Source organism: Neovison vison, chromosome 6, assembly GCF_020171115.1.
Source record: "Neovison vison isolate M4711 chromosome 6, ASM_NN_V1, whole genome shotgun sequence".
Classification (NCBI taxonomy): Eukaryota; Metazoa; Chordata; class Mammalia; order Carnivora; family Mustelidae; genus Neogale; species Neogale vison.
The window spans coordinates 120,023,621-120,036,460 of record NC_058096.1 but is presented as its reverse complement, the minus strand read 5'-3'; the positions used below and the strand labels follow the sequence as shown (position 1 = coordinate 120,036,460).

General features: G+C 46.3%; 1 protein-coding gene across 14 annotated transcripts in view; it reads left to right on the top strand.

Annotated features, from left to right (window-relative positions):
• The window catches only part of KALRN (kalirin RhoGEF kinase), a 661,720-nt gene that overhangs the window by 641,171 nt on the left and 7,709 nt on the right, over positions 1-12,840 (top strand). For all 14 annotated transcript variants that reach the window (XM_044252179.1, XM_044252178.1, XM_044252163.1 and 11 more), the window contains 6 exons: positions 471-498; positions 982-1,153; positions 3,129-3,250; positions 3,901-4,032; positions 5,492-5,656; positions 7,745-7,823. In XM_044252179.1, the coding sequence (XP_044108114.1) occupies positions 471-498; positions 982-1,153; positions 3,129-3,250; positions 3,901-4,032; positions 5,492-5,656; positions 7,745-7,823 (698 nt within the window). The remainder of the gene's footprint in view (positions 1-470; positions 499-981; positions 1,154-3,128; positions 3,251-3,900; positions 4,033-5,491; positions 5,657-7,744; positions 7,824-12,840) is intronic.

Sequence of the window (12,840 nt, the reverse complement as noted above, 5' to 3'; positions counted from 1 at the left end):
TTGGGGTGAGGGGGCTGCCTCTGGAAGACTATTCCAGTCTGACATAGCTCTGGTGCTCAGTTATTGAAAACCTGTGAGGCTGGGAAGACCCGGTGCCAACTCAGAGCTCAAGTGCAGATGGAAGCGGGCAGGGAGCATGGCTTTTATGCATTTGACAGGGAGGACAAGCCCCTGGGGAAGTGAAATGCAGGAGAAAGGGGACAGCTAAAGCCAGCAGAGCTTGCAGTCATGAAACACCTGCGTGGGGCCCTGGGCCACCCAAAGGAACGTGAAGAACCAGAGCAGAGAGGAGAGGAGAGCAGGTGCCCAGGGTTGTTCCTGCAATGCTGACAAGGTAGCAAGCAAGAGAGCCTGGCCTCCAGGCCTCGTCTCCCTAAACTGTACTTCCTTTACTCAAGACGGTGGAAGTCTCCTGTTCTCCATTAGTAGCTTAGGATTTAAGCAATTTTCTGTTTCTTTGTGTTTTTCAGATCTTAAATCCAAATTTCATCCAAGAAGGTGAGTTACAAAGTCAAATGGAGAATACAGGGACTGGCTCAATAAATTGTGGCAGATCCAGCCGTTAAGGGAGAGGCGGAAAATAATGGGGATGTGGTTCTGTGCTATGGACAAGAAAAGGCGTGCATGATACACTGTGGAAGTGGAAAAGGCCACGACTTGCGTTATGTGTAATTTGTGTAAGAAAAACGGTGTTGGTGAAAGCCCAAAGGATGTAGACCAAGACATTCGCAGTAGTAGTTAGTTACCTCTGTATCAGGACATCATGGAGACTTTTCCTCTTTTTACTTATCTGTATTTCCTGATTTTCTGCAATAAACATTTCTTACTTTTAAAACCCTTCTTCATGGAACACGGATGACTTGACAGTATTAAGCTGAAGGTCATTTGAATCACTAGACGTGCGTGGGCAGGGGAGAGTGGTGTAAAACAGCTGATTATTGTGTTTGTTCTAAATGATGCTTTACGTCCATCTGACCACAGTGGCCCCAGAATTCCTTGTGCCCTTAGTGGATGTGACCTGCTTGCTTGGGGACACAGTGACACTGCAGTGCAAAGTCTGTGGGCGGCCAAAACCCACCATCACCTGGAAGGGGCCAGACCAGAACATCCTTGACACGGACAACAGCTCGGCCACCTACACCGTCTCCTCCTGGTAAGCTGATCGGCCCACCTTGGGAGACACCGCCAGCACCTTGGTGCAGCCCCTGTTCTGGTTCTTTAGCCTCTGGAGGCAAGGGAGGTTGGGTGCCATGGAGCTTATTCTCGCCAAATGCTTGGCCTTGATGAGGAGAGAAGTGGAGTCAACATCCACGGGCAGCTCAGGAAAGTGCTCTCACGCAATGGTATTTCAGGCTGGGAGCTGTAGGACAGCCCCGGCTGCTCCCTGCCGGGAGCAGGTCAGACACAGAGGGGAGGGGTACCCAGCACATGGTCACGTGCCACTGAGCAGCGCATAGACATACCAGCACCTACAAGGAAAGTTTGGCAAAACTGCATTCTGGACCCACACTCAGCAAAGAAAAACATACCCCTCTGTCTCGGGTTAGGCATGAGCCGTACTTTCGAAGAGCTTTGACAGTCACCGACTTACATCCGCCCGACTGGCTGATCTTTGCCCAAGGATCCCCAAGAGAATCTCTGTGTCAACAGTAGTGGCAAAGCCTCTTGCTCCGTGGGAGAAATGTGGGTCTCACATCCCAACATCCTGGTGTTTCTCTTTGCCCGTCAGGATCCTGAGAAACAGTGATCTGTTGAATTCCTCCATTAACCCAAGAACAGTTTTCTTAGAAGAAAAAAAAAAAAACAGACTTGCTCCAAAATATGCGGTATTAAACAGAAAATCCAGCCATATACCTGCTTCCACAAAGAAAGCCTATTTAAAAAAAAAAAAAAAAAAACTTGGTTGACTGCCTCCTAATCGTTCTGTTAGTATTTATTGTGTACTGCTGTTTACAGTGGATAAGCAATAATGAGCCCTTAAGTGCTTAAGCATTTATCAAAGAATCACCTAGAATCAAACTCCCATCCATTAACTTAATTTTTGTGTATAAGAAATGGTATTCCCAGCAATGATGGCCAGGGATGGCCAGGTCCTGAGGTTAGCAGGCCCATGGAACTTAGTGGGGGAGCCAGTGTTTGGCTTCCTCTGTCTCCTCAGGGGGTTGGCAGTGGGGTTGACTTGACTGCTGTGTGTCATCCTTTCTAAGCAGCGCTTCCCTTGTGGTGCTCTGGACCCCAGATGGGAACTGCCAAGGAAGTTAGCATTTAGTGGCAGAATTCGACCTTTACTTAATTCATGTAATTTTTTTGTTTTTTTAAGATTTATTTAGGTGACAGAGAGAGACACAGCAAGAGAGGGAACACAAGCAGGGGAAGTAGGAGAGGGAGAGTGAGAAGCAGGCTTCCTGCTGAGCAGGGAGCCTGACTCGGGGCTCGATCCCTGGACCCTGGGATCATGACCTGAGCCAAAGGCAGAGGCTTAACCGACTGAGCCACCCAGGCATCCCTTCTTCTTCTTCTTCTTCTTTTTTTTTTTTTTTTTAAAGATTTATCTATCTATTTGAGAGAGAGAGAGAGAGCATGCGAGTGTGGGGGACTGGGGCAGAGGGAGAGACAGAGAAAATCCCAAGCAGATTCCATGCAGAGGATGGAGCCCCACTTGGGGCTCAATCCCAGGACCCCAAGATCACCATCTGAGCTGAAACCAAGAGTCAAACACTTAACCCACTGTGCCACCCAGGTGCCCCTCCCTTTTCTTATACAGTGTGTTATCGATGTTTGAGACTGAAAATATTTTAGGACAAAACTGCTAGTGGTAATAATACCAGTAATATTGTATAGGACTTTATATATTTCAAACCATATTCTAATTCTTATCTCGTTTTACTCCTTTTCTATCCCTCTGCCCTTTATACAACACACATGAGAGATGCTAGTGGCAAGAATGTCCCCCCATAAAGAAATGGGAATATAGAAAAACAAGGTGTGTAGGGAAGTCCCAGAGCTGGGATGAGACCTTGGGCCTGAGGATTCAGCTCAGCACTCCACATGCCCACCCTCTGGGATTTTACCCATCAGTCAGTTGTGTCATTACTAGAGTCTGAAGAGCATCCTTTTGGTGTCCCTAGTGATTCAGGGGAAATCACCTTGAAGATCTGCAATCTGATGCCCCAAGACAGTGGGATTTATACCTGCATAGCAACAAATGACCATGGCACCACGTCCACGTCTGCTACAGTTAAAGTGCAAGGTACAGGCTCTCTGTTCATCCAACACCTTTTATAATTTTAAAATATTTTTATTACGGTAAATTATACATAACATAACATTTTTCATCCTAACCAATGTTAAATGTACCTTCTGCAGTGTTGAGTACATTCATATGTTTGTGCGACCAATCTCCAGAATTCTTTTCATCTTGCAAAACTAAATCCTATAACCATTAAACAGCAGCTCCCCTCCCTGCCCCCACTGCCCCTGGCAGCCACTGTTCTACTTCCTGTCTCTATGAATTTATGTGCATCGGATATTTTAAGTGGACATTACAAGGGTTCCCTGAGACCTGAGGAAGAAAAGGTCCATTGTGAAATCCCAAAGTCCAGCAAAGGGGAGAGAAGGAATCTTCGCTAAGGGCTATCTGTGGCCTGCCATAACTTCCTGCATACTTTCCAGGTCAGCCTAATATCCAGCGTGCATTCTTTAGCCTGAGGAAGAACTTCTAACCCCAAAGCATATCTGCCAGGCCTCTCCAGGGCCTGGAGAAAGCTATGCCACTGGGTGGAAAGGGCTTAGGAAAAAACTGAGACATGGGGAAGCACGTTTCTTAGGAAACATTCAACCTTGGTACAAAATGTCAAGTTCGGCAGAAAGAGCACTTGACCATAACTTCTGTCTCCGAAGGTGTTCCGGCAGCCCCTAACCGCCCCATTGCCCAGGAGAGAAGCTGCACCTCCGTGATCCTCCGCTGGCTGCCTCCCTCCAGCACGGGAAATTGCACGATTTCTGGTTACACCGTGGAGTACAGAGAGGAAGGTGAGCTGGCTCCCCCTGCTCTTCCCTTTCTTTCTTCCCTTCCTCCAAAGGGGAAGTCCTTCAGAGTCATAAACTACTTGCCTTCAAGCTTTTCATCAGGTGTTCCTTCTTGTGTCTTCCAACTCAGCATAAACACCTCCTGTCAGACCACAGCCGCCTTCTGACCTCTAACTTCGAGCAGTGGTTTTCGCCAAACTGATAATGACTCCTGGTAGATTTCAAAGTGCCTTCTTGGGCACTTCTGTCCTTAATAAGCCCTATCCCCCAGATGGGCAATCAGGCCCCCCTTACAGATGAGGAGGCTAAGGCCTGAAGAAAGTTAAGGAACACGAGGCAGGAGTTGGTTAAGAGGCAAGGCTGGCATTAAACCCAGGTGTCAAGTTTGCGAATCCATACTCTTTCTCCCAGAGTGATAACCAGGATAGCGTGAGCAAAGCCTGACCCGCACCCCCCACACAAAATTTAGAGACCACATATATAGAGATCGCATATACCTTTTGTGTGATCTCTAAATTTTACATACATACAGACATATGTATAATATTTTTTAAAGCTGTTCATTTTTTAAAATTTGTTGCATTTACATGCTGAGGGTGCATGCATTAGTTCAGCAGTCAGAAATGCCTGAACCTGCCACTGGTTATCCAGAAGAATTAGTTACACAAGAAGCTGCCCGCTAGCTCTGGTTGTTCATCTCTGAACCACATAACGCATTACACAGCTGAATTTCCAGCCACCGTTCGTGCCCAGAACCAAAATCATTTGTTGTGCTCGCCATTGCTCGCAGAATCTCAATTCTTCCTCCTACCCAACAGGCCCCGTGCAGTTCCAAAACTGCTTACTTTGGCCTCTTTGGGAAGCTGTTCACTCTCTGGTCTCCCCCCTTGGCACAGATGGGTTCGAGCTGAGCCAGGGACGCGTCTCACCAAGCTAGCCCCCCCCCCAACCCCCAACCTGCGCAGTTCGGTCCTTAGCTCATCATATTCAGGCCGTTCTCGTGAGAAGATCATTTCATCTTTCTGAGCCTCCATTTCTCCTGTTCCCGACCCCACAGGGTGTCTGGGATTTCAGTGTGAAAAGGAAATGAGAGAGTTGCCTGGCACGGTACTTGACATGAGTGGAGGGCTCAGTGCCTGTTCACTTCTAGTTTGTTTCCACTTCCAAATACATATTTCCTCTCATCTTGTGATTTATAATATATTTTTATGCCTTATTAAAAAGTTGCCCCTGTAAATTCTGCACGCTCTCTGTCTTCTCACTCTCACACGTGCTTTCACGCCCCTCAGGACCTAGTCAGTCATTTGCCACAGGTGGCCCACGGGCTTTCGGAGCCCAATCAGTAGCCACAGCTGCTCCTTGAATGGAATGAGTCAACTTCCCCTTCTTTGTTTGCTGAAGGTCTTTGAAACAATGTCTCTCTGGCCTTTCTCTCTCCCTCTCCTCGGAAATCGTGCACTAGGTTCCCAGGCCTGGCAGCAGTCGGTGGCTTCGACCTTGGACACTTACCTCGTCATCGAGGACCTCAGTCCTGGGAGTCCTTATCAGTTCCGAGTCAGCGCCAGCAACCCCTGGGGGATCAGCCTTCCCAGCGAGCCCTCGGAGTTTGTGCGACTCCCAGAGTACGGTGAGTCCCGGCCTTTCCCTGCACCCCAGGCGGGGGAGGCCTGGCACCCGGGCGGCTCACCCAGTCACGGGTGCCAGCTGGCCGTTGGCATGGCAGGCCACCATGCGGGGGGAACCTGGATTTGCTTCAGTCAAGTAACATTTCAAAGACCTGAAGAAAAGTGTGATTTCAACCGTCTTGGAGCAAAAGTGAGGTCAGTCACCCGTGTTTACCTGGGGCCTGCCAGGGTCCCTGGGCTCCCGCGTGTGTCCCCCGGAACAGAGAGGGGGGCAGGCAGGAGTCATGAGTCACCTGGTGCTATCTGCCCCTTTTCCTACTTGGGAACGCCAAACCTCGTCTCCCTTGGGAATCCCTGCCAGGTGTAAGTGTGCCTTGAGGCATCAGAGACAGCCGTGTTCACCAGTTTAAGCTGGGGAGAGGAAAGCAAGCTGTTCGAAAGATTTGAATCAAAATGAGTATTAAATTTATTTATTTGAGAGAGAGAGAAAGCACAAGCAGGTGAGGGGCAGAGGGTGAAGCAGACTCCCCGCTGAGCCGGAAGTGCCATGTAGGACTCGATCTGGAGACTCTAGGATCAAGTCCTGAGCCGAAGGCAGACTCTTAACCGACTGAGCCTCCCAGGCGCCCCTCAAGGTGGATACATTATTAGGTGGATATGTTGAGTTATTAAGATACGCCTATAACTAGCTACACATATTTTTTTTAATTTTTTTATTTTTTATAAACATATATTTTTATCCCGAGGGGTACAGGTCTGTGAATCGCCAGGTTTACACACTTCACAGCACTCACCGAAGCACATACCCTCCCCAATGTCCATAACCCCATCCCCCTTCTCCCAAACCCCCTCCCCCCAGCAACCCTCAGTTTGTTTTGTGAGATTAAGAGTCACTTATGGTTTGTCTCCCTCCCAATCCCATCTTGTTTCATTTATTCTTCTCCTATTCCCTGTCTCACCAAACCCCCTTGGTCCTAAGAACATTTTGAAAGAGGACACCTGGGGCACCTGCGTGGCTCAGTTGCCTGAGCGGTTGTGTTCGGCCCGGGTCATGATCCCGGAGTCCTAGGATCGAGTCCTGCATCAGGTTCCCAGCTACCTGGGGAGTTTGCTTCTCCCTCTGACCTTCTCCCCTCTGACGCTCTCTCTTCTTCTTTCTCTCTCTCAAATGGACCCCTGCTGACTCTGGAAGTGCTCCCCAGCCCGCCCCAGCCTTGCTCCATTGGACCCATGACACTGGGAAACCTTGGCCCTGGGCCTCAGAATTCAATATAGATAAGGCACCTGAGTCTCAACCCCACTGTGCTCTGGGCAGCCTGAGGTGGCCCGGGTCAGAAGAGTTGTGCTGCCGGCGTGCTCCTCTTCTCCTAAGCCACGAACTAAATTCTGCCATGAGTCTTCCTTCTTGCAAGCTTTGGTCCCAAGAGACAGAACAAACATATGTTGGTGCACATGCTTTACACGTGCACACGTGTGTGGGTGTGTGTGGGTGTGTGTGTAAATCATTGCCAGGGAATTAACACCTCAGATAAGGTAATGCTGCCAAACATTGTGCTCAGGCCTGTATTTTGGGTTAAGGTACACCATTCGAAATACCAGCTAAGCTCTCACTGTCTGAGGCAGCGGGGTGACAGGGACAAGTGGTTAGGATGCTCTGAGCCCGTTCCCCTCCTTTCCTCCTCTGGGCCTTGTAACTCTTCCCCTAGCTGCCGCTGCATCCCTCCTCGGCCCTGATTGTCACTGGCTTTTCTAGGCCTTCCATGTGTTTTTCTCTCTCTCTTTTAACTTGTTCTACCAAATTTCTATTTTAAAATATCCAGAGGTTACATCTCTGATTGTCCCAAGTTTTCTTTTGTTTATGTAGACGGCACAGCGCTGGGGGTGGGGGGATATGACTCTGTCATGTCGGTTTCCCTTGGATGATATTTTTAAAAATAACATTTCAGAGCATCCTGGCATTTTCCCATGAGTTAGACTCCATATTTGGTCACGAGAATGCTTTGGGGCAAAGCAGGAGCTTTTCTGTTAATCTTTTCTTTATTCCTATATGACTTCCTTAGTATCCTAAATGGATTCTCTCTTTTCCAAAGATGCTGCTGCTGATGGTGCCACCATTTCTTGGAAGGAAAATTTTGATTCAGCTTATACTGAGCTGAATGAAATTGGAAGGTAATGACTCCATTTTCTCTTCCTTCGTTCATGGGCACTTATCATCGTATCAGAATAATGACTTGCTTTTCCTATTGTTTGTTTCTCCTCACTAAGTGTATTCCCTCTTTAGGAAGAAAAAAAACCAATATTTTTGTGTATTTTTACTGCTCTTTTTTTTTTTAAACTTTTTAAGTTAGATGCTTCACTCATAACTGTCAGCCTTTCTTCTATTCTAATATAAGAATTTAAGCCTTTTCTTCAAATTACAATTTTAGTTATGTCTCCTGAGTTCTGATATGTGGCACTTTTGTTATCATTCAGTTCAACTATGATTTTTTTTTCTTTGACCTAATTGTAATAGAAATACTTTAAAATTTTCAGCTGTGTGAGATTTTTCCAAATCATCTTCTTCTTACTGATGTCTAACTTAATTACATTGTAGTTGAAGAACTTGATCTATGTGATACTGACTCTGACTTTTGCTGGGACTTGCGTTATTTGCAGTACATGGTCAGTTTTTGTTCAAAGTTCCATGTGTTCCTGAGGAGAAGGTATAATCACTAATTACTGGTTCAGGTCTCCACATATGTCCATATGCCAAGCCCAACACACTGTTTTATGGATATTTCTAGTCCAATCCCCCCTACGCATACCCACATACTCAGTCACACAATCTATCTCTATTTTGAGTAGGAAAGTGTCCTCAAAAATAAAAAGATAAAAATATGACTTTTAACAAAACAATGAAAAAAAATCTATCACCTGTCCCATAAAATAGTTGATGGAAAGAAACAAAAAAGAGGTCATCTCTGTGTGTGCATTAATTTGCAGGTGGTCTAGTGAGAGGGTGGGGAGTTCTTACAAGTCCCCCTCCCCCCAAATGTATAAAAAAAAAAAAGAGCACCCACTAACGGTGGGCCATTACCATCATCTCTTTGGTTGACATCTCTCAATGAAACACAACTTTTCCTGAGTAGGGTGGTTATGACAGGGGTTGTGGAAAGAGCCCAAATGTTTGCTATTCCCATTTATTAGGCAGGAATCACAATGTCATTCACGACCTTTCACATAATCCCCTCCATCAAAAACCAACTTGCGCTCTCCTTTCACTCTTCTTTGTGTGGCCAGAGGGAGAAAAAGACCAGTGGAAATTTACATGGTGTTGGATGATGCTTCTATCGTGTTGCAGATCCTATGAAGATATTATATGAGAGACATTTAGTGTAATCCTTGCCACATTGTGAGTAGATTCCCAGGAAAGGAACCCAGGCTTGGGGAGTTGAGTAACTTTTTCGAGGTCTTGCAACCACTAAGTGGAGAACGGTCAGGATTCCAACCCTGGCCTACCCAATTCTTAAGCCTGTGTTTGTTTTACTAGCATATGTGATTTCTCACTGCAGCAGTTTTTGTCAAAAATAAGCTCTAGGCATTGAAATCTAGTCGGCTCCATTATATTCAAGCTTTGTGAAGTTCCACATGACTCCAGTAAGGAATCGACTCCACTCCTGGTTCTAAAGGAAAACTAGTTGTATTGCTCAGATGCTCCAGTGATTTCCTTCCCCAGACATGCATTTGCTGTTGAGAACCAGAGGCGAAGGCATGTTTTACCTAGAATAGATGGATGTTTTAGTATATCCCAAAGGGGAGCTCAAGTTTCTGATCTGTTCAGGGCAATGATGTTTTTGTTTTTGTTTTTCAAATCTCATCCCCAGCCATCGGAAGCTTTTCCTCCCCTCCAAGGATAGTCCTCCTATTTTCAAGAGCTCCTTTTTAAAAAATGCTGCATGGGGGCGCCTGGGTGGCTCAGTGGGTTTAAGCCTCTGCCTTCGACTCAGGTCATGATCCCAGGGTCTTGGGATCGAGCTCTGCACTGGGCTCTCTGCTCAGCAGGGAGCCTGTTTCCCCCTTCTCTCTGCCTGCCTCCTGCCTACTTGTGATCTCTGTCAAATAAATAAATAAAATCTTTTTTTTAAATGCTGCATATAAACAGAAGGGAAATAAAACATGTAGATACTGATGTGAGATATACCACAGGTATCTGCAAGTCATAAATGTGAGTCAGCTTTCTCTACTGAACTTAAACCTAGACTTCTAGGCCTATATGACTATCAGGTTAAAAATAGCTCTCTGGTAATTAAGTAGTTTAAAAACCATGGTGCATAAAGAAATATCATCACTCCTAAAGTCTATCTACAGAAGGAAAGAGCACTTGAGCATGGCAAGCTTAGCCGGAAATAAACTAGACGGGCACATCAGCAATGTGAGGAAGCCAAAGAGTTGTCCCCTGGCAATGAGGACTGGTGACCTGTACAGGATCCAAAGAGATAGCAGGGCCAGGTCTCCAGGCAAGGACGGAAAGTTGAACCCAGCTATCAGTTTTCACACTGTCCTGAGACTTCACTGAATCTCCACTAAAGGAATTTTTCCAATCAGGCACGTAAGGGTGAGGACACAGGAAAAGAGATGCTCTAGAAACACATTCGAAGCAGAAAACAAGGGAAAGAGTGACAAATGACCGAGGAGACCTGAGGAACTCAGTCCAAATCAGTTGTGGGGTCAAGTGAGAGCCAGTGCAACTTTTGCAGCAGAATCCCCCGAAGGCTGGGAACTGGCTGCATCAAGTAGCTCTGTAAACTGGTGTAAAAAGGATGCTGACATGGGAAGGAGTGGCTGAAACTGTGTGAGAGCTTGTCGCTTCAAATCTCCTCCCCAGCAGAGGCAGCTGTAGGATCATCCATCTCCATGCAGGAAAAGGCTGGGGTCCATTCTCTAGACAGGGTAAAACAGAGCGCCTCTCTTCTCTGGGATAATGGCACACTTGGGGGCAGCAGAACCTTCCAGCAGACAGGCCCCTTAGGACACTGTAGCCACGCTGGATACTCAGGACCCCAGCTTTCTCAACCACCCAGCCTTCAAAAGTGGACAACCGTGGCTTCACCATCTAGGCAGGAGGTACAAGGCTCTTTCTCCGGGAATTCCGATCAGCCCAAGAAGAAAGACTTAAAGATACTGACTTTGGAGCTTTCCCTACTGAACAGCCCACTCAGATCACTCTATAGTGAAGCTCAAATTGACAGACTCCGCTCCCCACACTCAGAGCTTCCAAACACCATTTAGTCCCCAACTTTTAGAATGAGCTAACTTTCAGTGCCCACCAAGAGAGAGTCAGCCCACTGTGACCTATCTCCTACTGATGACAACCAGAATCCCTAGAGAAAATACAAAAAAGGAAACTACCTCAGGATTCTGAAAAGCAAAGAACACAGAGAACAGGGAGACAAGTGAAAATTTGAGGAAAGTCAGGGATAGTAGCAGTGAGTTCTCTGGCTTGTTTGTTGGGCTTTAACCCAAGTGCAGGCCAAACCAGGGAACTGGGCAATATGTACAGGGGACAGCTCCAAAGGAAACTCATCTTTCTGGCCAAAAGACAGGAAAGGGGGCTCTCTTTGAGCTGAAGAGACAGGAAAATGCCTTTCCCTCCCTCCTTTCTTTTTCTCATTGCTTTAACCCAAGCAAGAAACTAAAACTCTGAAGGAATCCCATTTATAAAAACGGGCCCATGGGAGCCAAAGAATGTGTGGGAAATCTCAGTGAGAAGAGAGCTAAGGAAGGAGATCCCCCTAATTCTGTGCCGGAACAGGACAGATCCTGGGCTCCTTTCAAGCTACCACACGGATAGAACACAGCCACAGAAGCATAGCAAGGCTTGAGAGCCGAACTACGCCATAAACCATCTCTCAGTCACCCTGCAGTGACTTATTAGTCCCGGACTAATCTTTGAATGGTTCTCATAAGGGGCCGTCTTTGTCAGAAATGAGGCCTGAATTCTGTCACAAAAAGGAAAATATTCATAGTTTACTGGAGCTGCAAATTTGACTAGCCCTGACCTAGTTGCAATAATGGAAACACTGAATATTGATTAAAATATCATTCCGTGGGGGGATGGGGGATGGGGAAATGGTCATGTGGTAGAGACAGAGAGGGGAGAGAGGCTTACATCTCACTTTCCGGAGTGGGTGTCTACAGATTATAATGAAAACTGAAACACCAAGAAGTAGCCACACAAACATAGATTACCCCAGTAATAAGCTAAAATATAATTACCTGATAGGTGAAACTGCCTCTCAGGTAAGGAAAATGGGGTTGTGGGGTAGAAGGATGGGATATTATTAGTTTTAATAAGAAACCTTAAAGCTAATTGACTTTTTAAATCATGGGGATGCATAACTTGGAAAAACACAATTTAAAGAAAAAAATTAAGGTATAGGGGCACCTGGGCAGCTCAGTGGGTCAAGTGTCTGCCTTCCCTCAGGTCATGATCCAGGATCAAGCCCCGTATTGGGAGCCTGCTTATTCCTCTCCTGTTCCCCCTGCTTGTCCTCTTTCTCTCTCTGTGTGTGTCAAATAAATAGAATCTTTAAAAAAGGAAGGGAGGAAGGACAGACAAACATAATGAAGGGGTGCCTGGCTCCAGTCTGTGGAGCATGCATCTCTTGATCTCAGGATCGTGAGTCTAAGCCCCACATTATGCATAGAGATTACTTAAAAAAAAGAGAGAGAGATGGCAATTTATTAATTTATGATATAGAATGGAAATATCAGTTCAACCAAATATTTGCTTCCTATGCAAAAAGAATGATGACTGCTACATAATAGGCATTCAATTAGTATTTGTCAAATACTTGTTTTATTGATTAACACATTCTCTTCTTAAAGATTTTTTATTGTTATTATCTATTTATTTCACACACACACACACACACACACACAGAGTATGAGCAGGGGGAGGGGCAGAGAGAGAGGAAAAAGCATGCTCCCCGCTGAGCAGGGCTCCATCCCAGGACCCTGGGATCATGACCTGAGCCAAAGGCAGACACTTACCCAACTGAGTCACCGAGGTGCCCCAGCATATTCTCTTCTTTTGAGAAAACCTATACTGGGGAGACATTATCTGACTTATTGTCTGAAAGTCACTTGGTGAGCACAGGGCCAGATCAAGGGGTCAGTTGGACCATCTTCGTGGTGGTTCTGGTGT